The sequence below is a fragment of the Pelophylax lessonae genome (assembly GCF_965119305.1).
Source record: "Pelophylax lessonae genome assembly, chromosome: 4".
Classification (NCBI taxonomy): domain Eukaryota; kingdom Metazoa; phylum Chordata; class Amphibia; order Anura; family Ranidae; genus Pelophylax; species Pelophylax lessonae.
The window spans coordinates 657,144,460-657,171,085 of NC_138771.1; the positions used below are offsets into that span (position 1 = coordinate 657,144,460).

A 26,626-nucleotide genomic window follows, 5' to 3' on the forward strand; every position below is an offset into this window, starting at 1 on the left:
GGAATATTTATACAGCTTTTCTAAAGCATATCCTTAAGCCTCGTACACACGCGTCGAAAATCGGCAGGGAATTTTCGTCCAACGACCTATCTGCCGATTTTCGGCTTGTTAGTATGATGCTTTCGACAACCGACTCTGACTTTTCGGCCGAAAAAAATCTGGTGTGCAGGCTATAAAATTTTAGTCCGCCGTCAAAACACGGCCGATTTTCGTGCAGTCAGTACAGATTTCGACAGGGAAAAATCTAATGAGCAAGACTGGGCATGCTCAGAGATGAAAGAACACAAAGAAAGCAAATCAACACATGACATCACTTCTGAAGTAGAATTTTGTCGGGCGAGAAAATTTGTGTGCAGTCTAGGCACATTCCAACCAACAAAACACCACTCTGGACAAAAGACGGACGATCGGTCGGCTGATAATCGTTGCGTGTGTAGGAGGCTTTAGTCTCCAACAACTTCCACAGCATGTTCTGAGACTCCTACAACTTCTGTAGCATGCCCTTAGTCTCCAACGACTCCAACAGGATGTCCCCAGTCTCCAACAACTCCTACAGCATGTTTCCAGTATCCTACAACTCATACGGCATGTCCCCAGTCTCTAACAACACCTATAGTATGCCCCCAGCCTCCAACAGCACCTATAGTATGCCCCCAGTCTCCAACAACTCCTACAGCATGTTTCCAGTATCCTACAACTCATATGGCATGTCCCCAGTCTCTAACAACACCTATAGTATGTCCCGAGCCTTCAACAGCACCTATAGTATGCCCCCAGTCTCCAACAACTCCTACAGCATGTTTTCAGTATCCTACAACTCATACGGCATGTCCCCAGTCTCTAACAACACCTATAGTATGTCCCCAGCCTCCAACAGCACCTATAGTATGCCCCCAGTCTCCAACAACTCCTATAGCATGTTTCCAGTATCCTACAGCTCATACGGCATGTCCCCAGTCTCTAACAACACCTATAGTATGTCCCCAGCCTCCAACAGCACCTATAGTATGCCTCCAGTCTCCAACAACTCCTACAGCATGTTTTCAGTATCCTACAACTCATACGGCATGTCCCCAGTCTCTAACAACACCTATAGTATGTCCCGAGCCTTCAACAGCACCTATAGTATGCCCCCAGTCTCCAACAACTCCTACAGCATGTTTTCAGTATCCTACAACTCATACGGCATGTCCCCAGTCTCTAACAACACCTATAGTATGTCCCGAGCCTTCAACAGCACCTATAGTATGCCCCCAGTCTCCAACAACTCCTATAGCATGTTTCCAGTATCCTACAGCTCATACGGCATGTCCCCAGTCTCTAACAACACCTATAGTATGTCCCCAGCCTCCAACAGCACCTATAGTATGCCTCCAGTCTCCAACAACTCCTACAGCATGTTTTCAGTATCCTACAACTCATGCGGCATGTTCCCAGTCTCTAACAACACCTATAGTATGTCCCCAGCCTCCAACAGCACCTATAGTATGCCTCCAGTCTCCAACAACTCCTACAGCATGTTCCCAGTCTCCAACAACTCCTATAGCATGTTTCCAGGACCTTCAACTCATACGGCATGTCCCCAGTCTCTAACAACACCTATAGTATGTCCCCAACCTCCAACAGCATCTATAGTATGCCCCCAGTCTCCAACAACTCCTACAGCATGTTTCCAGTATCTTCAACTCATACGGCATGTCCCCAGTCTCTAACAACACCTATAGTATGCCTCCAGCCTCCAACAGCACCTATAGTATGCCCCCAGTCTCCAACAACCCCTATCGCATCTTCCCAGTCTCCAGAAACTCCTATTGAATGTCCCTAGTTTCCAACATCTCCTACAACATATCCCCAGTCTCCAACAACTCCTTTGGCATGCCCCTAGCCTTCAACAACTCCTACAGAATGTCCCTACTGTCCAACAACTCCTACAGCATTTACCCAATCTTTAACAACTTCTATATCATGGACCCACTCTCCGACAAGTCCTACAGCATATCCCCAGTCTCCTACAAATCCTGTAGAAGGTCACTAGGCTCTGACCACTCCCAAACAATTTTCCCAGTCTCCACCTACAGTATAGTATGCCCCCATTCTCCAACAACTCCTATAGCATGTTTCCAGTATCCTACAACTCATACGGCATGTCCCCAGTCTCTAACAACACCTATAGTATGCCCCCAGTCTCCAACAACTCCTATAGCATGTTCCCAGTCTCCAAACACCCTTATTGAATGTCCCTAGTTTCCAACAACTCCTACAACATATCCCCTGTCTCCAACAACTCCTTTGGCATGCCCTTAGCCTTCAACAACTCCTACAGAATGTCCCTACTGTCCAACAACTCCTACAGAATTTACCCAATCTTTAACAACTTCTATATCATGGACCCACTCTCCGACAAGTCCTACAGCATGTCCCCAGTCTCCTACAAATCCTGTAGAATGTCACTAGGCTCTGACCACTCCCAAACAATTTTCCCAGTCTCCAACCTACAGTACACCTACAGTATAGTATGCCCCCATTCTCCAACAACTCCTATAGCATGTTTCCAGTATCCTACAACTCATACGCCATGTCCCCAGTCTCTAACAACACCTATAGTATGCCCCCAGTCTCCAACAACTCCTATAGCATGTTCCCAGTCTCCAAAAACCCTTATTGAATGTCCCTAGTTTCCAACAACTCCTACAACATATCCCCTGTCTCCAACAACTCCTTTGGCATGCCCCTAGTCTTCAACAACTCCTACAGAATGAATGTCCCTACTGTCCAACAACTCCTACAGCATTTACCCAATCTTTAACAACTTCTATATCATGGACCCACTCTCCGACAAGTCCTACAGCATGTCCCCAGTCTCCTACAAATCCTGTAGAATGTCACTAGGCTCTGACCACTCCCAAACAATTTTCCCAGTCTCCAACCTACAGTACACCTACAGTATAGTATGCCCCCATTCTCCAACAACTCCTATAGCATGTTTCCAGTATCCTACAACTCATACCGCATGTCCCCAGTCTCTAACAACACCTATAGTATGCCCCCAGCCTCCAACAACTCCTATAGCATGTTCCCAGTCTCCAAAATCTCCTATTGAATTTCCCTAATTTACAACAACTTCTACAACATATCCCCAGTCTCCAACAACTGCTTTGGCATGCCCCTAGTCTTCAACAACTCCTACAGCATTTACCCAATCTTTAATAACTTCTATATCATGGACCCACTCTCCAACAGCACCTATAGTATGCCCCCAGTCTCCAACAACTCCAACAGCATGTTTCCAGTATCCTACAACTCATACGGCATGTCTCCAGTCTCTAACAACACCTATAGTATGCCCCCAGTCTCCAACAACTCCTATAGCATCTTCCCAGTCTCCAAAAACTCCTATTGAATGTCCCTAGTTTCCAACAACTCCTACAACATATCCCCAGTCTCCAACAACTCCTTTGGCATGCCCCTAGTCTTCAACAACTCCTACAGAATGAATGTCCCTACTGTCCAACAACTCCTACAGCATTTACCCAATCGTTAACAACTTCTATATCATGGACCCACTCTCCGACAAGTCCTACAGCATGTCCCCAGTCTCCTACAAATCCTGTAGAATGTCACTAGGCTCTGACCACTCCCAAACAATTTTCCCAGTCTCCAACCTACAGTACACCTACAGTATAGTATGCCCCATTCTCCAACAACTCCTATAGCATGTTTCCAGTATCCTACAACTCATACCGCATGTCCCCAGTCTCTAACAACACCTATAGTATACCCCCAGCCTCCAACAACTCCTATAGCATGTTCCCAGTCTCCAAAATCTCCTATTGAATTTCCCTAATTTACAACAACTTCTACAACATATCCCCAGTCTCCAACAACTGCTTTGGCATGCCCCTAGTCTTCAACAACTCCTACAGCATTTACCCAATCTTTAATAACTTCTATATCATGGACCCACTCTCCGACAAGTCCTACAGCATGTCCCCAGTCTCCTACAAATCCTGTAGAATGTCACTAGGCTCTGACTACTCCCAAACAATTTTCAGGGTCTCCAACAACTTCTACAGCATGTCCTCATTCTTTAACAAGTCCTACAGCATGCTCCAGTCTGCAACATTTTTACAGCAAATTCCCAGTCTCCTAAAATTCCAACAGGATGTCCCAACTATCCAGCAATTCTTACAGTATGCTCCCAGTCTCCAAAAACAAGTCCTTAGTCTCCAACAACTCTTACAACATGACCCCAGTCTCCAACAAGTCCTACAGCATGCCCCCAAGAACAACTATCGAATGTCACTAGTCTTTGGCAATTCCCACACCGTTTGTGCTATGTCTGAAATCTGTAACCATCAACTGTAGCAATCTCTTAGTCTGTTATCATTTTCTGTTGCATATCTCTAAGCTCTGTCAACTTTCTGTAGCATTACATTCACGGAATATTATGTGTGGACCTTTGGTAACATTAGAAGCTGCACATGACCTCCCATGTCATGAAAGTTGACCACTACTGGCTTACAGGTACAAAGGTACTGGTTGCAAGTTAAAGACAGGTAAGGACCTGGAATAGTGGAGATCAGTGTGGCAAATATCTACAACCTTGTCTATTATCCAAAATTAATCCGTAATTACCAGATAAAGCTTCTCCAGGATGCAGGCAGTATTCCGCCTCGTCACAAGCAAGAGGCTGCTCATCATTTGGGTCCCTAAGCCTCGGCACATCATACCATGCTACGTTATGGCGTCTCTTCAACAATCTTTCCAGAAGTGCAAATCTGACATACACCCAATGAGTTGTAGAATCTTCATCCTCCAGATTCACGCAAACTCCCCCTTTTTAAAGGGTAGGCGGATGAGACCCTTTCCTACTGGGGTGGAGCTACATCTCACAGTGGGATGCTGATGCCACATGTAGATACGCAAAAGAATTTACAAGACATGGTTCATAGTCAGAAGTGTCATCGAAAAGTGATTGAAAAGCTTGCACAGAAAGTATATATGCATAGGTGCATCGCAGCATCCTCATAAATGTCCCTTGTGTTTTCCTTTCACAGACACAAAGGCTCAGAGTGTTGTCATAAATGTGAAAAGCTTTTCTGTACCGTAAATTCCTCTTTAAAAAAACCCAACCTGTGGGGTGCGTGAGGGAAAACAAGACCGGTTCCAGTACAAATATACAAATTCCACCTGTCTTGTTTAGGCAAATACAGTAATTATTAAACCTTGGTTATGTAACTGTATAAAGTTCATTAAAAAAATAGTTTGAACTGACTATTAAAGCAAATTTTTGTATTGTTTTATGATTTGGTCGAGTGAATTGTTCTGTAGATGTAGCACCCTCCTAGTGTAGGATGCTAGAAAAATGTAGTTTTTGGATCCTTCTGTAATCAAGGGTGCAGTGATTGTTTGGCCTGGTCTGTTTGTGGTTTCTAAGGCTGGGAGTTTGATTGCTTCCCCCTGCCTCTAGAAGAAGCTTCTAGAGCTTAGGGTGGAATATTGAAAATGACCAGCATTCATATTTATTAAATGGGAAACGCCAGTCAGCATTTGTCATGTTGTCACCGCTATCCATGTTGGAATAAAGCATTTTACTTGGAAGAAGACTTTTTGTGTGCCGGCTTTATTCATATAATATTCATATTTATTAGGTTTCAGCCAATCCCTGGAGAGGAGTATCCAGAAGGGGGCTGGAATGATGATAAATAGTCTGAAGCAGTGGCGAGGGGGGGGGGGGGTCCTTCTTCTCCCCAGGAGGGTTCTATAGCCAGAGGGGCTGCTGTTGTCTCCGGTCAGCCCATGGACTATGCAGCTGTTTTAGAAGCCTCAGTGGTGTCAGGGCTAAGGGCATGGATGGGTTTTTGTAGGAGCACATCACAAGGAATCCAGTCTAGGGAAGGACTGTTTCTCTCACTAAACCATGTTCAGAGGAAGCTGGAAAGAGGCAACTGTCCTGGGGACTTGTGAGTAGTGACCTTAGGTTGATCTCTTTGACTGTGTGCTGGAAGCTTTACTGGGTACCAGCAGTTGCGCACTGGCACAGGGTAACCAGTTTCCAAGCAGACCTGCCCCAGGATCTTCAGCTGTGAGGCCTTAATCTGTTAGAAACCTACCCCATGGTCCCCAGCTGTGAAGCTTTAGCCAAACATCCACAAAATACTTCTAATTGCTAAGTACTAAGTATTTTGGAGTATCCCATGTGCTAACCCCTCACTTGTGAAAGTTTTCTACACGTAATAAATCTTAAAAAGACATCCCCTAGACTGTGTTATTAGAGCGGGTGTGAACAGATTGGTGCTTGTGGTGGAGGCAGCCTCTGTAATTATAGGGAAGAGTTAGGGGGAGCTTCCTTCTGCTCAGAAGGGTTCCAGAGCCTGATGGCCTGCTGTCCCCAGTCAGCCCATTGACTATTCAGCTGTTTTAGAAGCCACAGTGGTGTCAGGGATGAGGGCCAGGATTTACTTTGTTAAAAGCTAATTACAGGACCTCTCTTCAAGGGATATGGTCTGGAGAAGGACTGTCTCACTCGTTGGACTTTGACTGCAGGAAGCTGGAAAGTGGTAGCTGTCCTGGGGACTTGTGAGTAAAGGCCCTAAGCTGGTCCCTGTGACTGTGTAATGTTCTGGAGATTGCTCTGGGTATCAACAGTTCTACATTGGTGTAAGATGCCAAGGAGACTTTCCCTATGGTCTTCAGCTCTGAGGCCTTAGGCTGTTAGAAAATTGCCCCATGGTCCAAAGGCTGTGAAGCTTTAGTGTCAAACATCCACAAAATACTTAAGGAGAAGATTGTCCTTTAATTCCTGAGTACTAATTGTTTTGGAGTATCCCATGCCCTAACCCCTCTCCTGTTAAAGTTTTCTACAAGCAAAAAATCATTAACCACTTGCCGACCCCCGCAAGTACATATACTGCAGCGGTCAGCCCCCCCTTGGCAAAGTGACGTATCGGTACGTCACTCGCCCGCGAGCCAATAGGGGGCGAGCGCGCGCCGCCGGAGGTGCGCTCCCGCTCCGCTCGTTCACTGCCATCCCCGCGCGAGTGACCGGCGGCTCCGATGTCCGCCCATCACTCGCGATCTCCCGCTGGAGAGGGAGAAAGGCAGGCGGCTGATGTAAACAAAGCCATCTGTCATTCCCCCTGGTGTAACTGCAGAGATCATACGATCCTGCTATGTAGGATCGTATGTCTCTGTGGTTACATCAAAAGCCACGCCCCCACACAGTTAGAAGCATGCCCTTAGGGACACACTTAACCCCCTGATCTCTAATAAAGTTAACCCTTTCCCTGCCAGTGTAATTTTTACAGTAACAGTGCATATGTATAGCACTGATTACTGTAGTAATGTCACTGGTACCCCCAAAAGTGTCAAAAATGTCAGTCAAGGGTCCGATCTGTCCGCCGCAATGTCGCAGTCCCGCAAAAAAAAATCGCAGATCGCCGCCATTACGCGTTAAAAAAAACCCACCAAAAACGACAAAAATCTTTCCCTTAGTTAGTAAACGCAATAACTTTTGCGCAAACCAATCAAAATACGCTTATTGCGATTTTTTTTACCAAAAATATGTAGCAGAAAACAAATTGGCCTAAAATGATAAAAAATTTTGATTTTTACATTTTTTTGGGGGGGGAATTTCATATAAAAAAATGTGAAAAATATTGTTATTTTTTCAAAATTGTCGCTCTTTTTTTGTTTATAGCGCAAAAAGTAAAAATCGCACAGGTGATCAAATACCACCAAAAGAAAGCTCTGTTTGTGGGGGGGGGGGGGGCAGCTTCTGTAATTTTAGAGAAGAGCACTGGGGAGGTGGGGGGGGGGGCTTCTGCCCAGAAGGATTCCAAAACCCGAGGGGCTGCTGTTTCCAATCAGCCTATGGACTATGCAGGTGTTTTAGAAGCCTCCGTGGTGTCAGGGATGAGGGCCTGGATGGACTTTGTTGGAAGCTGATAAGAGGACCTCACTACAAGGGATCAGGTCTGGAGAAGGACTGTCTCACTCACTAGACTAATCTAGAAGGTGGCCACTGTCCTGGGGGCTTGTGAGTAAAGACCCTAAACTGGTCTCTTTGACTGTGTACTGGAGCTTGCACTGGGTACCAGCAGTTGTGCATTGGTGCAAAGTAACCAGATGTCAAGGAGAATTTCCCCATGGTCCCCAGCAGAGTTGTATAAAGTACTCGAAACCCATACTTGAGTAAAAGTACAAGTGCTCGATCAAAAAGTGACTTGAGTAGAAGTGGAAGTGCTCGATCAAAATGTGACTTGAGTAGAAGTACTAAAGTATTCATTATTTTTTGTACTTAAGTATTGCAAGTAGTTTTTTAAAAAAAAAAAATGCTACTCAAGTACTGAAAGTAAAAGTACCAGTACTGTGTTATGTAGTTATTAAAGAAAGAAGTCAAAAGTTTATTAAAGTTAAAGTTATTAAAGTTAAAGTTATTAAAGAAAGAAGTCAAAAGTCAAAAGTACACATGACATTATACACATTTTTTTGAGCTTCATGAAACCTGCCATCTACAGTACTGTTCTGGCAGTGGTAATTTTTATAATTGTAACGAGTAACTATGCAGCACAAAAAAAAATATCGGAGTAGAAGTATTGAAATCATTGAAAAAATGTAGTGAAGTAAAAGTGGAAGTAGGAGAAAAAAATTCTACTCTAGGAAAGTACAGATACCGCATTTCGGTACTTAAGTAAAGTAGTGAAGTAGTTCTACTTAGTTACTCTACATCTCTGGTCCCCAGTTGTGAAGCTTTAGACTTTCAAATGCCTACAAAATTAAGGAGAAGATGGCCCTCTAAATGCTTAGTACTAATCGTTTTAGATTATCCTATACCCGAACCCCTCATTTAACCACTTTACCAAGAGGATTTTGCTGTCTTACGTCTGGGCCACTTTTTGCGATTCGGCACTGTGCGACTTTAACTGACAATTGCGCGGTCATGCAACGCCGTACCCAAACGAAATTTACATTTTTTTTTTCCGAAAAAACAGAGCTTTCTTTTGGTGGTATTTGATCACCTGTGCCATTTTTACTTTTTGCGCTATAAACAAAAAAAGAGCTACAATTTTGAAAAAATAACAATATTTTTCACATTTTTTTACATGAAATTCCCCCCCCCCCCCAAAAAAAATGTAAAAATCTAAATTTTTTTAAATTTTTGGCCAATTTGTTTTCTGCTACCTATGTTTGGTAAAAAAAATCACAATAAGCGTATTTTTTTTAACGAGTAATGGCGGCGATTTGCGATTTTTTTTGCGGGACTGTGACATTGCGGCGGACAGATCGGACCCTTGACATTTTTGACACTTTTGGGGGTACCAGTGACATTACTACAGTAATCAGTACTATATATATGCACTGTTACTGTAAAAATGACACTGGAAGGGAAGGGGTTAATTTTATTGGAGAGGGAGGGGTTAATGTATGCCTGGTGCTTACTGACGTGTGTGGGGGGAGGTGACTGAGTGACACAAGGACAGATCGCATGTTCAGCTATGCTGAACCCTGCAATCTGACCCTGCCTGTCACTTAGGAGATCCGCCCGCTCTGTTTACACAAGCGGGCGGATCTCAAGACTCGATTCCCCGTCGATCGGGGAAGAGCAGCGGCGATCGCCGCTGCTCCTCCCCTGGCCCGACTCCCGTTGTGACTGAATACAGCGGGAGCGAGCCTCCGGCGGCGCACGCGCGCCGCCGAGAAAGGGGAGTGTCTGGCGACTTCACCCAGAAGGAAGACTGGGTGAAGATGGAAGCGCCTTCAGTGGCGACAGTGCGCCACTGGAAGGCTTTGTTCTAAGGTAAGTATTTCATAGTGAGCTAGTATGTGATGTATACTAGCACATTATGCAATTGTCTTACAGGGTTTAAAAAAAAATGCAGTTTACTACCGCTTTAAGGTACTCAAATGGCCTTGATCTACAGAAACTTGGGCAACAAGCTTCTGAAGTACATGTGGCAGGCAGTTGAAAAGCCTAGAGATCCAGGGCACTGGAGCAAAGAATTACCTATGGGATGGATACCTGCAGATCAATTTGTCTTTTGATCCACAAGATGTTCTTTGATCATGGGGGGCCAACATGGATCTGGAGGAATGACTATTAGCTCCAGTTGCCTCCAGATGTAATTCATTGCCAGATACGGTGCACCCCATATTGCATCTAGTTTATCAAGATGGCCCTAACAGGGACAATGCCAGAGCCAACAGAGGTGCCCTGTGGGCATGAGAAAAATATGGAGACTCTGGGTCCAGAAGACACGTTCTTTTCACAGCCTTTAGAAGTCACATTGGAGAAAAATGCTGGAGCAAAGAGAGCAAAGGGCAAAGTGACAGATCAATTGTATGGTAGAACAAATGGCAGAACCAAGAGAAAGCAGTTATGCAGAGGATATTACTACTAAAGTGTTTCGAATCATTGAGACAGTGAGTGATACCCCTGTCCTCAACACACCATGGTAGGAAGTTCACCTGCTTGTATCTTATGTAAGAGGGTTCCACAAGATAAGTCTCACCAAAAAGATATGGTTATTTTGTGAAACTGTTGTTTGCTTCTCTGTTATGAAGCGTGTAGGTAAAAATGAAGTGTACAAATGTGATTTTTGGAGGACCAAAGATATGTTTGGTGGAGGGAATAGTGTAACTCTGGCTGGGCCCTTTAAATTTTGTTCAGCAAGTGCTGACACCCGCATGGAGCTGTTTTTTTTCTCTTCTATGCTTGAGTGGCAGTTGTAGGGAAAGAGGAGACTGGACTGAATCTGTGATTGGCTGCTGGAGCAGCCAAGGGACAGGACCCACCCCAAATATACAAATAAGAAATTTACTCCGATTTTTCTAATCTGCATATTTGTTCCTAGTCAGTGACTTAAAGTATTGACCCCAGTGGATCAGGAAATAGGTATATTCAGAAAGAGGCAGTTATGGCAGCCTTTAGTCTCTCCCAAGAAAAGCAGGCAGGCTCAATCTATATTCTCCGCTCCAAGTGGTGCTTGACCTCAGCAGCAATGCAGATGAGAGAGGAAGTTAATGATTTCTTCGGTCACCTTTGGCAGTGATCCAGTTGGATGCACATGCCCCATGTGACCCTAGCGGTCATCTTCGGTCAAGCAGAGCCTATTTGAGGCTCTGACCCCTACGTTTGGTGCCCTTGATGCAAGTGGACAGGGCAGGCACAGGTTCCCCAACTGACAGAGGCAGTGTCAGCGATAGAAAGAGGTTTTGGTGGAGTAGGGAGAGAGCAGGGACTACGGCTACTTTCCAAGGAAGCTCCTGACAGTACTCCCCTGACATCTACTTCTCTATACAGAAGGATGGAGCCAACTTTAATCAGGCATCATCCAGGGTCACCCAGTACTTCCTGGACTGGGGAGCCAGCTGGCAGTTTCATGTAAATGGTCATGCTTGTGCCATTCTTGGCTGTCACAAATACAGTACATGCCACAGATCAGCCAACTTCCTTACGACGCGAACACCGCGAAATGCTTAGAGGATGCCCGTCTGCCGTCGCTGCCATCACTACCGGTTTACCTCGGGCATCACATCTGGCTGCTGGAACGCACACCATTCCTGGAGTACACGGCAAGCAGACATCGAGGCTGTATATTTTGGTGCTGACTTGTAGCACCATTAAAAGTAAGTGCGCATTTTATTATTTCTTATGTTTGGTTAAAATTTTAAATAAAAGTACTGCACTATGATCATAGGTGTGCGCAGCCTATTGCATTAGGGTGTTCCCCCCAAAGCTTAAACACAAATGCCTTTCTCTGCAGCCTCAGCTGCACTGGACAGTGAATGAATGGGAAGGGCTCTGTACTGAGCGGCTTCCTGTTCATTCACAAATGGAAGCATAGCAAACAAAGTTTACTATGCTTTGGCTATGAATGAACACAGTGAGTGAGTATGTTCACTGTGTTCATTTAGAAAAGGAAAGGGCTGGTAGATTACATATTTACTGGCCCCTTCCCTCACTGTCTATCCTGAAGCATTCCCCACAGCAGCTGGGGGGAGAGGGGAACCAGCAGCACTGTGGGATGGGGGGAGGGCCAACACGGAGGAAGCCCGGGCAATAGGGGAATTGGCACTGCACATAGTGATTAAGGTGTGCCCAGGAACACCTGGCACACCCCCCCCTTCGCACGCCTATGACTATGATCCTTTATTATACCTTTTCTGGGTCTGATTTATTGAGATATATGTGAAAGAGAGCTATCTGGAGAATTCCGTGGGCTAGAGAGCTGATATCACTGCAGGATCCTCCTTGAGGCTGGTGATCAAGGAGCTGGATTAATATAAGGCGTGATTTGTATTGATGGTTGGTGAATGTGCATTTTTATACATACTTTGTTTTGGTGTAAGGAGAGATACAAGCAGCACACATCTTTCCTCGCAGTGATTGGATTGTTTTATGAAGATTCGGTTATATTTTTTGGGACTTTCACAAGAGTGCACTGTTTGATTTATGGTTTTTGATATGTTATATGAATTATGGATTTGATTTAGTAGCCCCATACCTTTCTTTATTTTATAATATTATCCTAGCCTAGGCAAAATCATGGGACTTGATGTCAAGGATGATTTTTAAATGTTAAAAGGTGGAGCTTTTTTGGTAAATTATACCGTTTGTGACGGTACTAACCGTCACTATGACTGAAAGACAGATAAGTAATGGTTTGGATTGCTTAAATATTTGTCAGCAATATCTCCATATAGAAATATTAAGATTTATTCCCATTTGCCATGAAATCTGTAATTCCTAAATGCTGTGTATATTACACATCTTTCAATGTCAGAAAGGTTTTCCTTTTGTTTGTGTATTGGGAGGGAATGTGGATTGCCCTGTCTCATTGTTAAGTGCTAATAACCTCCCATTGTTCTGTCTGTCTGCCTTAAGAGAAACGTATCATGGGATGTATAAAGATATGTGGATTGGATGCTAAGTGGGAGGGGGGATTGTCCCACATTGTATATTTTGTACACTGTATGAGAGTGTAAAGCCCCGTACACACGCGTCGAAAATTGGCAGGGACTTTTCGGCCAACGTCCGATCTGCCGATTTTCGGCTTGTTAGTATGATGCTTAGGACAACCAACTCCGATTTTGCGGCCGAAAAAAATCTGGTGTGCAGACTATAAAGTTTTTGTTGGCCGTCAACATAACGGCCGATTTTCGTGCAGTCAGTACAGATTTCGACAGGGAAAAATCTGATGAGCAAGTCTGGGCATGCTCAGTGAAGAAAAAACACAAAGAAAGCAAACCAACACATGACATCAGTTCTGAAGTAGAATTTTGTTGGCCGAGAAAATTCGTGTGCACATTCCAACCAACAAAACACAACTTGGACAAAAGTCGGGAGATCGGTCGGCCGATAATCGTTGCGTGTGTACGGGGCTTTAAACTCTGTTCCTATTGGATGGTGAATGTTATGTCCAGTATTCAACAAGGTCCACCTGGTGGTAACCTTGTGGGTGAAAACTGTATATAAGTCTGTTTTCTTGTTTAATAAAGTTGTTCTAGAGTTAGTTCACCCTCAATCTAGAGTCCTGTCTCTTTTTGGGGGAATCTGCTGCAAGGGATTGCTATGTCCTCCATACTCCCTTAGAGAACCACTAAGCTCTTGTAAGAGCTTGTTCGTGCTGCACTCTCTGGGGAAAGGAGGTTCACCCACAGGAACCTGGAGCCTTGTCGTTGGTCCAGGGTGGGTTGGAGATTGCGAGACCCTAACCAAGCTGCGGCGGTTCGTGGGGTCTGAAGTGGTTACGGTGTCTGGTGGAGTGCTTGGAGCCCCTCGGGAAGCACTAGGAGCATCTGTCAACGGAGGTACTCGGTCAGGGGTGCCCTGTTCCGTTACACCGTTGCTATCCCGCATATGTCGGGAATGCATTCATGCAGGCCTGTAGAGTTAACCCAACCTTTAACCAGGACAGAAAGTGCTAAGAAGAAAATATGTTCATTGGGTTATACCTATTACCTATGTTATCTGAATTTAGGAAAATTGTTCTTCAAAGTACTTGAAGGAAATACTGGTATCTGCTGCCATGGACTTTGTGGTCCAAATCCTGACAATTCTCCTGTTAACATCCCTCACACATAAAGTACAGTGAGCCCCCATTGGGTCCATGAAATTTACTCCTGAAAAAAAATCATAAAGTCTATATACATAACTGCATCTCTGTGTCTATGGCAATGTATCCATGATTGCTCTTTAATGTCTTGAATAGAAACTTGTATGCAAGCAACAAAAGTCAACAGGCGTTCTGGATATGCAAACATGTCCACCTTGATCAAATCATACAAGACAATGTCCCAACCGTGTCGTAAAACATCAAAGGCAGATGCCTACATTCATAACACTCTGGAGTCACAAAAAGTACATAGATGGACTCTTTAGGCTTTTGTGTTTGATCGCAAAAGAACTCCTCATAAAAGTGTCTACAACAAATATGGCCTTGAGTAAAGTTGGATACACACTCTACAACTAATGTTGTTCCATTTCCTTTAGATTTACCTTCAACTATGTAGTGCAAGGGCCTGTCTGCTTGCATACCAATTGAAAGTGTTTAGGCTTGACCCCATATGATATAGTGATATAGCTTTGGTGAATCTAAGGGAAAAAAATCGAAAGAAAATTGTATAGTGTGTATCCAGCTTAAGATTAATGAGACTTGCCTAATGGTATAATAACTGGTCAACCTCTCATTGTGCTCCCTGAGATCCCCCACAGCCCACAACTTTCCAAGTGCCCCAACCTCCACCAGTGCCCCCTAAGATCCTCCACTGCCCACAGTGCCCTCAACTTTCCAAGTGCTCCAACCTCCCACAGTGCCCCCTGAGATCCTCCACAGACCACAGTGCCCTCAACTTCACAAGTGCCACAACCTCCCACAGTGCCCCCTGAGATATTCCCCAGCCCACAGTGCCCCAACCTCCCACAGTGCCCCCTGAGATCCTCCAAAGCCCACAGTACCCCCAACTTTCCAAGTACCCCAACCTCTCCCGGTGCTCCTTGAGATCCTCCACAGCCCACAGTGCCCCCAACTTTTCAAGTTCCTCAACCTCCCACAGTGCCCCATGAGATCCTCCGAAGCCCACCGTGCCCCCAACTACACAAGTGCCCCAACCTCCCACAGTGCCTCCTGAGATCCTCCACAACCCCACATGCCCCCAACTTCACAAGTGCCCCCTGAGATCCTCCACAGCTCACCATGCCCCCAACTTCACAAGTGCCCCAACCTCCCACAGTGCCCCCTGAGATCCTCTACAGCCCACAGTGCCCCCGAATTCACAAGTGCCCCAACCTCCTACAGTGCCTCCTGAAATCCTCTATAGCCCACAGTGACCTAACCTCCCACAGTGCCCCCTGAGATCTTCCACAATCCACAGTGCCCCCGATTTCCCAAGTGCCCTAACCTCTCACAGTGCTCCCTGAGATCCTCCACAGACCACAGTGCCCCCAAATTCACAAGTGCCCCAATCTCCTACAATGTTCCATGAAATCCTCCACAGCCCACCATGCCCCCAACTTCCTAAATGCCCCAACCTCCCACAGTGCCCCTGAGATCCTCCACAGCCCACAGTGCCCACGACTTCACAAGTGCCCCAACCTCCTACAGTGCCTCCTGAGATTCTCTATAGCCCACAGTGACCTAACCTCCCACAGTGCCCCCTGAGATCTTCCACAATCCACAGTGCCCCCGATTTCCCAAGTGCCCTAACCTCTCACAGTGCTCCCTGAGATCCTCCACAGACCACAGTGCCCCCAAGTTCACAAGTGCCCCAATCTCCTACAATGTTCCATGAAATCCTCCATAGCCCACCATGCCCCCAACTTCCTAAGTGCCCCAACCTTCCACAGTGCCCCCTGAGATCCTCCACAGACCACAGTGCCCCCAAATTCACAAGTGCCCCAATCTGCTACAATGTTCCATGAAATCCTCCACAGCCCACAGTGCCCCCAACTTCCCAAGTGCCCTAACCTCCTACAGTGCCCTCTGAGATCTTCCACAGCCCACAGTGCCCCCATTTTCACAAGTGCCCCAACCTCCTACAGCATCCTCTTAGATCCTCTTTAGACCACAGTGCCCCCAACTTCACAAGTGCCCCAACCTCCCAATAGTGCCCCCTGAGATCCTCCACAGCCCACCATATCCCCAACTTCCTAAGTGTCACGACTTCCCACAGTGCCCCCTCAGGTCCTCCACAGCCCACCATGCCCCCAACTTCCCAAGTGCTCCAAAGTCCTATAGTGCCCCCTAAGATCCTCCATAGCCCACAGTACCCATAACTAGATGTGTGCAATTTGTTTCGGCCCGAATACAAATTTGGACGAATTCTTGGTTATTTGGAGATTCGTTGAAATCCGTTAAAAATCCATTAAAATTTGTTTAGTTTATTACTTTTCTAACAAATTCCAATGATTTAGAATTTGGATCGGTCGAGAATTGATTGACAGATTTGAATTCTGTCTGAAGAAATAACTGGTTGTTAAGCATCATGCCGGGAAGCCACTCGCCCGCATCCTTAACAAGCATGAGTAATCATCTGTCAGCAAGCTTCCCTACTGACAGATGAATGTAAAGAAAATAATGCTGGCAACTGCCCGGCAATAGAGAAATGTTAAAAAAAAACGGCGTAGGGTCCCCCCCCACCCCAGTCCATACCAGGCCCTTCGTGTCTTGTATGGATTTTAGGGGAAAACTTACAGCAGAAATAAAAAAAAAGAAACAGCATGGGGTCCCTTCCAAAATCCATACCAGACCCTTATCCGAGCATGCAGCCTGGCAGTCCAAGACAGGGGGGGGGGGGGGCAGGGGAGACCAGGTCACATGCCTTCAACATGGGAATGGGGACAAGTGCCTCTTTCTGACAACCCTGGGCTGTAGTTTTCATTGTCTGTGGGCAGGGGGCTAATTAGAATCTGGAATCCCCTTTTAGGGGGGCTCCAGATCCTGCCCCCATGTTATTAGATAGTACCCATACCCATTTACCAAACAAGTGTCAAAAAATAGTAAAAACACAGAGACAGTTTTTGACAAATCCCCAACCTCCCCCAGTGCACTAACCTTCTGAAGATTCTCTACCCCCCCTCCCAATAGCACCTCCAACAGTGTCCCACAGTGCCTACCAGCCCCCGAGTGCCCTACAGTCTCCCACAGTGCCCCAAAAAAAACTCCTTAGCCATCTGGAAAAACACACAGCCCACTCCATAGACCCCATCCTCTCTGCATCCCCAAGCGCCACTCCAGAAATCTTGTTCCCCAGAGGGTCACCAAATCTGCTGCAAAGTCCACTAATCTAAACCTTCTAAAACTTCCAACCCCCCACAGTGACACTTAACCCTATCCAAAGTTTTCCAGACCCCTCTCAGCCCCATCCAGAACCTTAGTGCACCAAGTCTGAGCTATGGCAGTAAATAGATGGAAGGTGAGGTCTCCCAATATAGTCAGTAATTATTATTATTATTTACAATATAAAGGGAGACAGTACATAAGAGCTTACAATCTATCAATGTTAAACTTCATTGCTGCCACCTGCCACTATAATCATTGCATCATATGCTCAACTTGACAAGATCACCAGAATCTGTGCACATAGAAAGCTTACAGTAAACACACCTAGCAAACTTGCAGGCGGTCATTGCTCCTGAACCATGGATCAAACCTTTGTCTTTAGTAAATAAGGTCTATATTGGGTGGCACTATCTCATGCCAACAAGCAAAATTCGAATCTATGCTATTGCATCCTAATTGGAAATTTTTGGTGGACCATCAGACCCAAGGGTAGGTGTCATTAAGTGTGTGCTCTCTCTAACATACAGGGTCTCCCTACAGGTCCCAGAAGCTGTCTAAAAAAGTGCAAAAGAAACGAGGGTCACACGTTTACAGTAGATCCACTGTGACAGACCCACGCAGGACAGGGGCTTTTGGAGAGGACTGCAAGGCAGCCTCTTGCCTACTGACAAATGGGCCCTGGCTTATTAGGGAACATTACTCTTTGAGAGCTGTGTGCCTGGGGGACACTTGGAGCGGTCTTGTTTCTGATTTAAGTCCATGTATCCCCAAATCACACAGACTTTGGGAACCCAGATACATACTTAGGGCCTCTATGCCCAAAACCAGCAATGACTGCTTTAGATTGTGATACTCAGAGCAGATGTTCATATCATCAACCTAAATCTGGGGTCTCCTGATAAAATCTGTTTAAGATGTTATGTGTTAAGTGTCTTTGTCATATTGTGAGCCTTTTAGGTGTGCATGTCCATTGTTAAATGAGTCACCTTTTGTTTCTGTCTGTCTAATCCTCCCTTGGAGATGAGCTTATTCTCCCATTGTGGAATGTTAAGTGTTTATGCTTATAATAATGTGCAATGTGCTTTGTATCCAGGGTTGTGGACTGGGTCACCTAGGTTGGTTTAAGTCGCTAGCTGTCAATTTGTTAATGTTAATTAGATCACTGTCAGCTATTAGTTGCTAGATGTGGATTAGCATACTGTTGATTTTGGCTGTTCCTTAGCTATGTTATTTATATTTCTGCATACATGTTCCTTTGCATACGATAATGTGATTAGGCTCACCTCATGTGGTATGCTATATATTCTGTGTGATTTTACAATAAGGCCAGTTCCAGTCCCAGAGCACCTAAGCTAGTGTCGCCTAGATTCTTGGGCGCTATGCCATATTTTGTCATAATACCTGGTTCCTGGGTCCAGACTGGAGGAAGCTTTATCTTGTCGGAAGCACCAAAGCGGGGTGCTGGACGGTTCCATCACAGTCCAGTATAAATTTATTAGTCTTTATAAAAATTCACAGGGTATGCCTAATACCTTTCGGGGTCTCACAACTCCTTTTCATGTGGGCTTGTGTACTGGCAGCGATCAGAAAGTATAATATAAACAGTCTAGGATTAACACAGGGTTTCCATATGGGTCCCCAGAACGGTCCAAAGAAGATGCAACAGAAGAGAGTGCCTCAAGTCTACAGTATACATTTATTAGTCTGTGTAACGGAACCCTCAACCCACACTGTGCTTGTGGACATCCATCAGTATACAGCTTCCTTCAGTCTTGAACATAGATATCAAATATTCCAGCCGCCCCCTTACAAAGCTAGCCGACAACTTAGCTTGTTCTGGAACCTTTTCCTTTATTGAACAACTCAAACAGTTTATATACAGCATGGACATCCCCCTTCTGATCAAATTACCCCATCAGGCCACATGCCTGATTACATTATCCTATGCAGATGAAATTGTATATAGAAATAGAATTAACCTGAACTAATTATCTAGCCATCTGGACAGAAACAATATGTGAGTTCATTAACAATGGTACAGGCAGGCTTAACAGAATACACATCGCACCTCATTACACAGACAATAGGAAGAGACCGCCAGTGACAGACTGTCTGTCTCTGACATTGAAGAACATGGAACAGAGGCCAATGTGATTAGCTCTTTCAATGTACATGTTTAGAATCAAACAGGCCAGGAATAGTTCTCACATATTTCTCAAGATACATGGCTGACAAATTTTACTGTCCCATTGGAAGCAATCTAAACCATATTCTCAGTGTCCATTAAGTACCTGTCTTTCACTCCCAGTGATGGTGAGTCCCGTCACAGTCTGGATATAGATTCAGAAGGCACAACCAACGTGTTTCGGGGGCTCACAACTCCCCTTTCTTCAGGGCTTGTGTACTGGCAATGATAGAAGACATACCAGACAATTAAATTGTCTTGGATTAGCATAATAGGCAACGTGAGTGTCAGTTCAGCTTTGCTAATCCTAGACAATTTTTTATTGGGCAGTACTTCCTCTATCACTGCCAATCCCTGATGAAGGGGAATAATGAGCCCCTGAAAAGCGTTGACTTTTCTTCTGAATTTTTATCAAGACTCATAAATTTATATTGGACTTACCATAACCTAGAGGAGCTCCCCTCTGTCGCATCTTCTTTACATCCTATTGGGAACTCAACATTGGATACTGTATAAGGAACACAGAGGGGTATGATACACAGAGGGGTATGATAGTAGACCTCCCCTCCATCCCCCTGTATGAAAAAAATATTTTCAATCTTCACTTATCCTCTCCATGTTTCCTCCATGGTTCATTGCTGAAGATCCTCAGGGCAGAATTGTGAACCAGTCATTTACACCTCACCCAGGGGGCCCGTCATTATCCAGGCTTGCCTCACAGTACTGGAGAACTGAAGGAGCTCATGCTTCATTAAATAAGGGCTGCTCAGTCCTGGAAGAATGCCCACTGCAAAAGTAAAATGCAGTGGCAGCATAGGACTGCCAAGAAAACCTTGAAAAAAAAAAAAGTATGTATAAGGTTTAAAAATTCCAGGGGGGCTTTGTGTGATGAGCGGGGGTGAGGTCAGTGGTGGAGCTTTAACCGCTTGCCGACCGCCGCACGACTATTTACTGCGGCGGTCAGCCCCTCACAGGCAAAGCGATGTAGTACTACGTCGCTAGCCTGGGAGGGTCTAGGGAGTGAGCGCGCCCCCCCGGAGGCGCGCTCCCGTGCGGTCACGGACCCCCCGCGCGCGTGTGACCGGCGGACCCGATGTCCGCCGGTCACTCGCGATCGTCCGTTAGAGCAGGAGAAAGGCAGGCGGCTAATGTAAACAAGCCGCCTGTCATTCTCCCCTGTGTAGGAATAGTGATCATACGGTTCTACTATGTAGGACCGTTGATCACTGTTCCCACACCTCAAGCCACAGCCAATCACAGTTAGAATCACGCCCCTAGGGACACACATTACCCCTCCCTCTCAAAAAAAAGTTAACCCCTTCACTGCCAGTGTCATTTTGCAGTAACAGTGCATATGTATAGCACTGATTACTGTAGCAATGTCACTGGTAACCCCAAAAGTGTCAAAAATGTCAGTCAAGGGTCCGATAATGTCGCAGTACCGCAAAAAAAATCGCAGATTGCTGCCATTACGCGTAAAAAAAAAACAACAAAAATGACAAAAATCTTTCCCTTAGTTAGTAAACGCGATAACTTTTGCGCAAACCAATCAAAATACACTTTTTGTGATTTTTTTTTACCAAACATATGTAGCATAAAACAAATTGGCCGAAAATGTTAAAAAATTTTGATTTTTACATTTTTTTGGGGGGGGAATTTCATATAAAAATGTGAAAAATATTGTTATTTTTGCAAAATTGATGCTCTTTTTTTGTTTATAGCGCATGATCAAAAAATCACACAGGTGATCAAATACCACCAAAAGAAAGCTCTGTTTGTGGGGAAAAAAAGGACGTCAAATTCGTTTAGGTACAGCGTCGCATGCCCGCGCAATTGTCCGTTAAAATCACGCAGTGCCGAATCGCAAAATAGGCCCTGGTCAGGAAGGGGGTAAAATCTTCCGGGGCTTAGGTGGTTAAACCCTGTCCATTTTTTTTCTTTCATCTGCACCCCAATAGGGAGATTTCCTATAATTCCGAGTAAGGGGACTGTCTCCAAAGTGAGGATAACCCCCCGGGCCCGTGAGACAGTTGTCACTGAAAGAAGAAGTGTCCCCATTGGAGCTCGTCCCCTTTTTTTCCGGGGATGACTTTGGGTTTTAGATTACCCATTACTTTCTGTCTTGGTGACATCAGGGCAAATAGAGAGGATGAACCACCCCAGAGGAGACACAAACAGTAATAACCCTGGCTCGGGGTCTGACCCCCTCACCACTCCATCCAAAACTAAAAAGAAAAAAAGTTTTGGGTTTAGATACAATGTAAATAATATATAAAGCTAATGATCTGAAAGGATCTCCAGGTTTTGCTGCGGTGAGATCCATAATAGTAGTATGATGTCAATACTGGTATGGGACATCACCATTCTGCCCGCTGAGTGATAAAGAGATGTTATAATTCACAGATTCCTATAGATGTACACAGACCTAAGCCATGCCTGGCACACTCCCCAATTTGGAATCAAATATTCCAGATAAAAAAGTGAACATTTGACTTACCGATATAAAAACTCCCCGCAGAGATCCTTCGATCATCCTCTGCTTGGCAAGATGGGACAGCTCTGCACCAAAGAAAGGGAGGGTGGAAATGGCACTTCCTCATCCTCAACTAATCTATTCTATAAAATCCTCTTCAAACAGATTCCGGATCCTCCCTCTGTATAATAGAGTGCCAGCTCTGCAGGACAAACATCGCTCTATATACTGTATCTGTATCCTTCTGTATAATAGAGCGTCAGCTCCCCAGGACACACACTTCTCTATATACTGTATCTGTTTTCTTCTGTATAATAGAGCGTCAGCTCTGTGAGATACACATGTCTCTATATACTGTATCTGTATCCTTCTGTATAATAGAGCGTCAGCTCTGCAGGATACACACTTCTCTATATACTGTATCTGTATCCTTCTGTATAATAGAGCGTCAGCTCTGCAGGACACACACTTCTCTATATACTGTATCTGTATCCTTCTGTATAATAGAGTGTCAGCTCTGCAGGACACACACTTCTCTATATACTGTATCTGTATCCTTCTGTATAATAGAGCATCAGCTCTGCAGAATACACATCTCTCTATATACCTTATCTGTATCTTTCTGTATAATAGAGCGTCAGCTCCGCAGGACATACACTTCTCTATATACTGTATCTGTATCCTTCTGTATAATAGAGCGTCTGCTCCGCAGGACACACATCTCTCTATATACTGTATCTGTATCCTTCTGTATAATAGAGCGTCAGCTCCCCAGGACACACACTTCTCTATATACTGTATCTGTTTTCTTCTGTATAATAGAGCGTCAGCTCTGTGAGATACACATGTCTCTATATACTGTATCTGTATCCTTCTGTATAATAGAGCGTCAGCTCTGCAGGACACACACTTCTCTATATACTGTATCTGACTGTATCCTTCTGTATAATAGAGCGTCAGCTCTGCAGGACAAACACTTCTCAATATACTGTATCTGTATCCTTCTGTATAATAGAGTGTCAGCTCTGCAGGACACACACTTCTCTATATACTGTATCTGTATCCTTCTGTATAATAGAGCATCAGCACTGCAGGATACACATCTCTCTATATACTGTATCTGTATCTTTCTGTATAATAGAGCGTCAGCTCTGCAGGACACACACTTCTCTATATACTGTATCTGTATCCTTCTGTATAATAGAGCATCAGCTCTGCAGGATACACATCTCTCTATATACTGTATCTGTATCTTTCTGTATAATAGAGCGTCAGCTCCGCAGGACATACACTTCTCTATATACTGTATCTGCATCCTTCTGTATAATAGAGCGTCAGCTCTGCAGGATACACACTTCTCTATATACTGTATCTGTATCCTTCTGTATAATAGAGCATCAGCTCTGCAGGATACACACTTCTCTATATACTGTATCTGTATCCTTCTGTATAATAGAGCGTCAGCTCCACGAGATACACATCTCTCTATATACTATATTTGTATCCTTCTGTATAATAGAGCGTCAGCTCTGCAGGACACACACTTCTCTATATACTGTATCCTTCTGTATAATAGAGCATCAGCTCTGCAGGACACACACTTCTCTATATACTGTATCTGACTGTATCCTTCTGTATAATAGAGCGTCAGCTCTGCAGGACACACACTTATCAATATACTGTATCCTTCTGTATAATAGAGCATCAGCTCTGCAGGATACACATCTCTCTATATACTGTATCTGTATCCTTCTGTATAATAGAGTGTCAGTTCTGCAGGACATACACTTCTCTATAAACTGTATCCTTCTGTATAATAGAGTGTCAGCTCTGCAGGACACACACTTCTCTATATACTGTATCTGCATCCTTCTGTATAATAGAGTGTCAGCTCTGCAGGATACACATCTCTCTATATACTGTATCTGTATCCTTCTGTATAATAGAGCGTCAGTTCTGCAGGACATACACTTCTCTATATACTGTAACCTTCTGTATAATAGATCGTCACCTCTGCAGGACACACATCCCTCCAAATATTGTATCTGCTCTGAATAATAGAGTGTCAGCTTTTCAGGACACACATTGTTCTATATACTGTATGTGTATCCTCTCTATATATTAGAGTGTCAGCCCTGCAGAATACTCATCTACCTATATATGGTATTTGTATCCTCCTTCTGTATAATAGAGCATCAGCTCTGCAGAACCCACACCTTTCTATATACTGTATCTCTATCCTTCTGTATAATAGAGTGTCAGCTCTGCAGCACACTCATTTCTCTATATACTGTATCTGTATCCTTCTGTATAATAGAGCATCAGCTCTGCATGACACTCATTTCTCTATATACTGTATCTGTATCCTTCTGTATAATAGAGCATCAGCTCTGCAGGACACACGTCTCTCTATATACTGTATCTGTTTTCTTCTGTATAATAGAGCGTCAGCTCTGCAGGATACACATCTCTCTATATACTGTATCTGTATCCTTCTGTATAGTAGAGCATCAGCTCTGCAGGACACACATCTCTCTATATACTGTATCTGTATCCTTCTGTATAATAGAGTGTCAGCTCTGCAGGACATACACTTCTCTATATATTTTATCTGTATCCTTCTGTATAATAGATCGTCACCTCTGCAGGACACACATCCCTCCAAATATTGTATCTGCTCTGAATAATAGAGTGTCAGCTTTTCAGGACACACATTGTTCTATATACTGTATGTGTATCCTCTCTATATATTAGAGTGTCAGCCCTGCAGAATACTCATCTACTTATATATGGTATTTGTATCCTCCTTCTGTATAATAGAGCATCAGCTCTGCAGAACCCTCACCTTTCTATATACTGTATCTGTATCCTTCTGTATAATAGAGCGTCAGCTCTGCAGGACACACATCTCTTTATATACTGTATCTGTATCCTTCTGTATAATAGAGCGTCAGCTCTGCAGGATACACATCTCTCTATATACTGTATCTGCACCAACGTGGAGGGGAACATGAGGGATGTGATGACCACCCCAACACCCTACCCTTACAGGCTGGAGATTCATTAACCAGCTTGCTAATGTATAAGATTAGCTGGTCTCCACTGCTTTAGAAGTACCATTGGGGTCAACCAGTAAAACTGGTGTTCAAGTGCCAGTAAAGAGTTTTTCACTGGAATACACCATCCATACAGCCACCCAGCCTCCCTGTGGAATCGGGGGCGGAATTTCAGGATCAATGACTTCTAAAATTTGGCCTTCAAAAAAATGGAATTCTCTGGATTTCGGCCAGAGGGTCATCATCCAGCTGACTAATTAAAACGATTAGTTGATCTTCAAACCACTAGGAGTTCTATTTGGCTCATGCAAAGCAATGCTCAAGCATGAGCCAGTAAATAGCTCTTTTTTTTACTGGAATACACTGTCCTCATAGCCACCCAGGCACTCTCTTGCTCCAAAAGCCCTTCCCAGAATCAGGAGTAGTATCTCAAGTTTACCAACTTTTAAACCATGGAACTCTCTGGATTTGGTCCAGAAGGTCATCAGACAACTGACTAATGAAAAGGATTAGATGGTCTCTAAACCACTGGGAGTTCCATCTGGCTCAGGCAAAGCATTGCCATCCCACCAGTAAAACTGGTGTTTAATGATGTGCCAATATATAGTTTTACTGAACACACTGCGCTCACAGCCACTTAGCCTCCTTATCACTTCTACCCAGAATCAGGGGCAGAATCTCAGGCTCATGACCTCTACATTCGGCCTCTGAACTGTGGAACTCTCTGGATTCCGACTAAGGGGTCATCAACCAGTTGACTAATCAAAAAGATTAGTTGGTCCCCAAACCACTGGGAGTTTAGTTTAGTTCAGACGAAGCTTTGCCACCCAACCAGTAAAGCTAGTGTTTAAGTATGTGCCAGTAAAGAGCTTTACCGGAATAAAATACGCTGTCCTCACAACCACCCAGCCTCCCTGCTGCACTGAGAGCCCTACCCAGAATCAGGGGCAGAATCTCAGGCTCATGACCTCTACATTCAGCCTCTAAACTGTGGAACTCTCTGCATTCCGACTAAGGGGTCATCAACCAGCTGACTAATCAAAAAGATTAGTTGGGCCCCAAACCATTGGGAGTTTAGTTTAGTTCAGACGAAGCTTTGCCACCCAACCAGTAAAGCTAGTGTTTAAGTATGTGCCAAAAGAGCTTTACAGGAATACAATACTCTGTCCTCACAACCACCCAGCCTCCCTGCTGCACAGAGAGCCCTACCCAGAATAATCAGGAGCAGGATCTTAGGCTCACCAGCTTCTAAAAGTTCCCAGGTATACAGTGAGCAACCATATCTCAGACTCACAGTGGCAAGTCTTTCGCAGTCTTCATCTGCCCAAACCTGTCCCTGGCCATGTCAGCAAAGTCTTCCTCCATTTTTTGGTTTGATATTTCCTTTTGACCAGAGTTGTATAAAGTACTCGAAACCCATACTTGAGTAGAAGTGGAAGTGCTCGATCAAAAAGTGACTTGAGTAGAAGTGGAAGCGCTCGATCAAAAAGTGACTTGAGTAGAAGTACTAAAGTATTCAACATTTTTTGTACTTAAGTATTGCAAGTAATTTTTTAAAAAAATTTGCTACTCAAGTACTGAAAGTAAAAGTACAAGTACTGTGTTATGTAGTTATTAAAATAAGAAGTCA

General features: G+C 44.5%; 1 protein-coding gene across 1 annotated transcript in view; it reads right to left on the reverse strand.

Moving 5' to 3' along the window:
• The window catches only part of LOC309553056 (UDP-GlcNAc:betaGal beta-1,3-N-acetylglucosaminyltransferase 9-like), a gene marked incomplete at its 3' end in the record, with an annotated part of 135,471 nt that extends 113,453 nt beyond the window's left edge, over window positions 1-22,018 (reverse strand). Inside the window, exon 1 of the mRNA XM_082253954.1 lies at window positions 21,965-22,018. Within this exon, the coding sequence (XP_082110080.1) occupies window positions 21,965-22,000 (36 nt within the window). The 5' untranslated portion in view covers window positions 22,001-22,018. The remainder of the gene's footprint in view (window positions 1-21,964) is intronic.
• Between the last annotated feature and the right edge of the window lie 4,608 nt (window positions 22,019-26,626).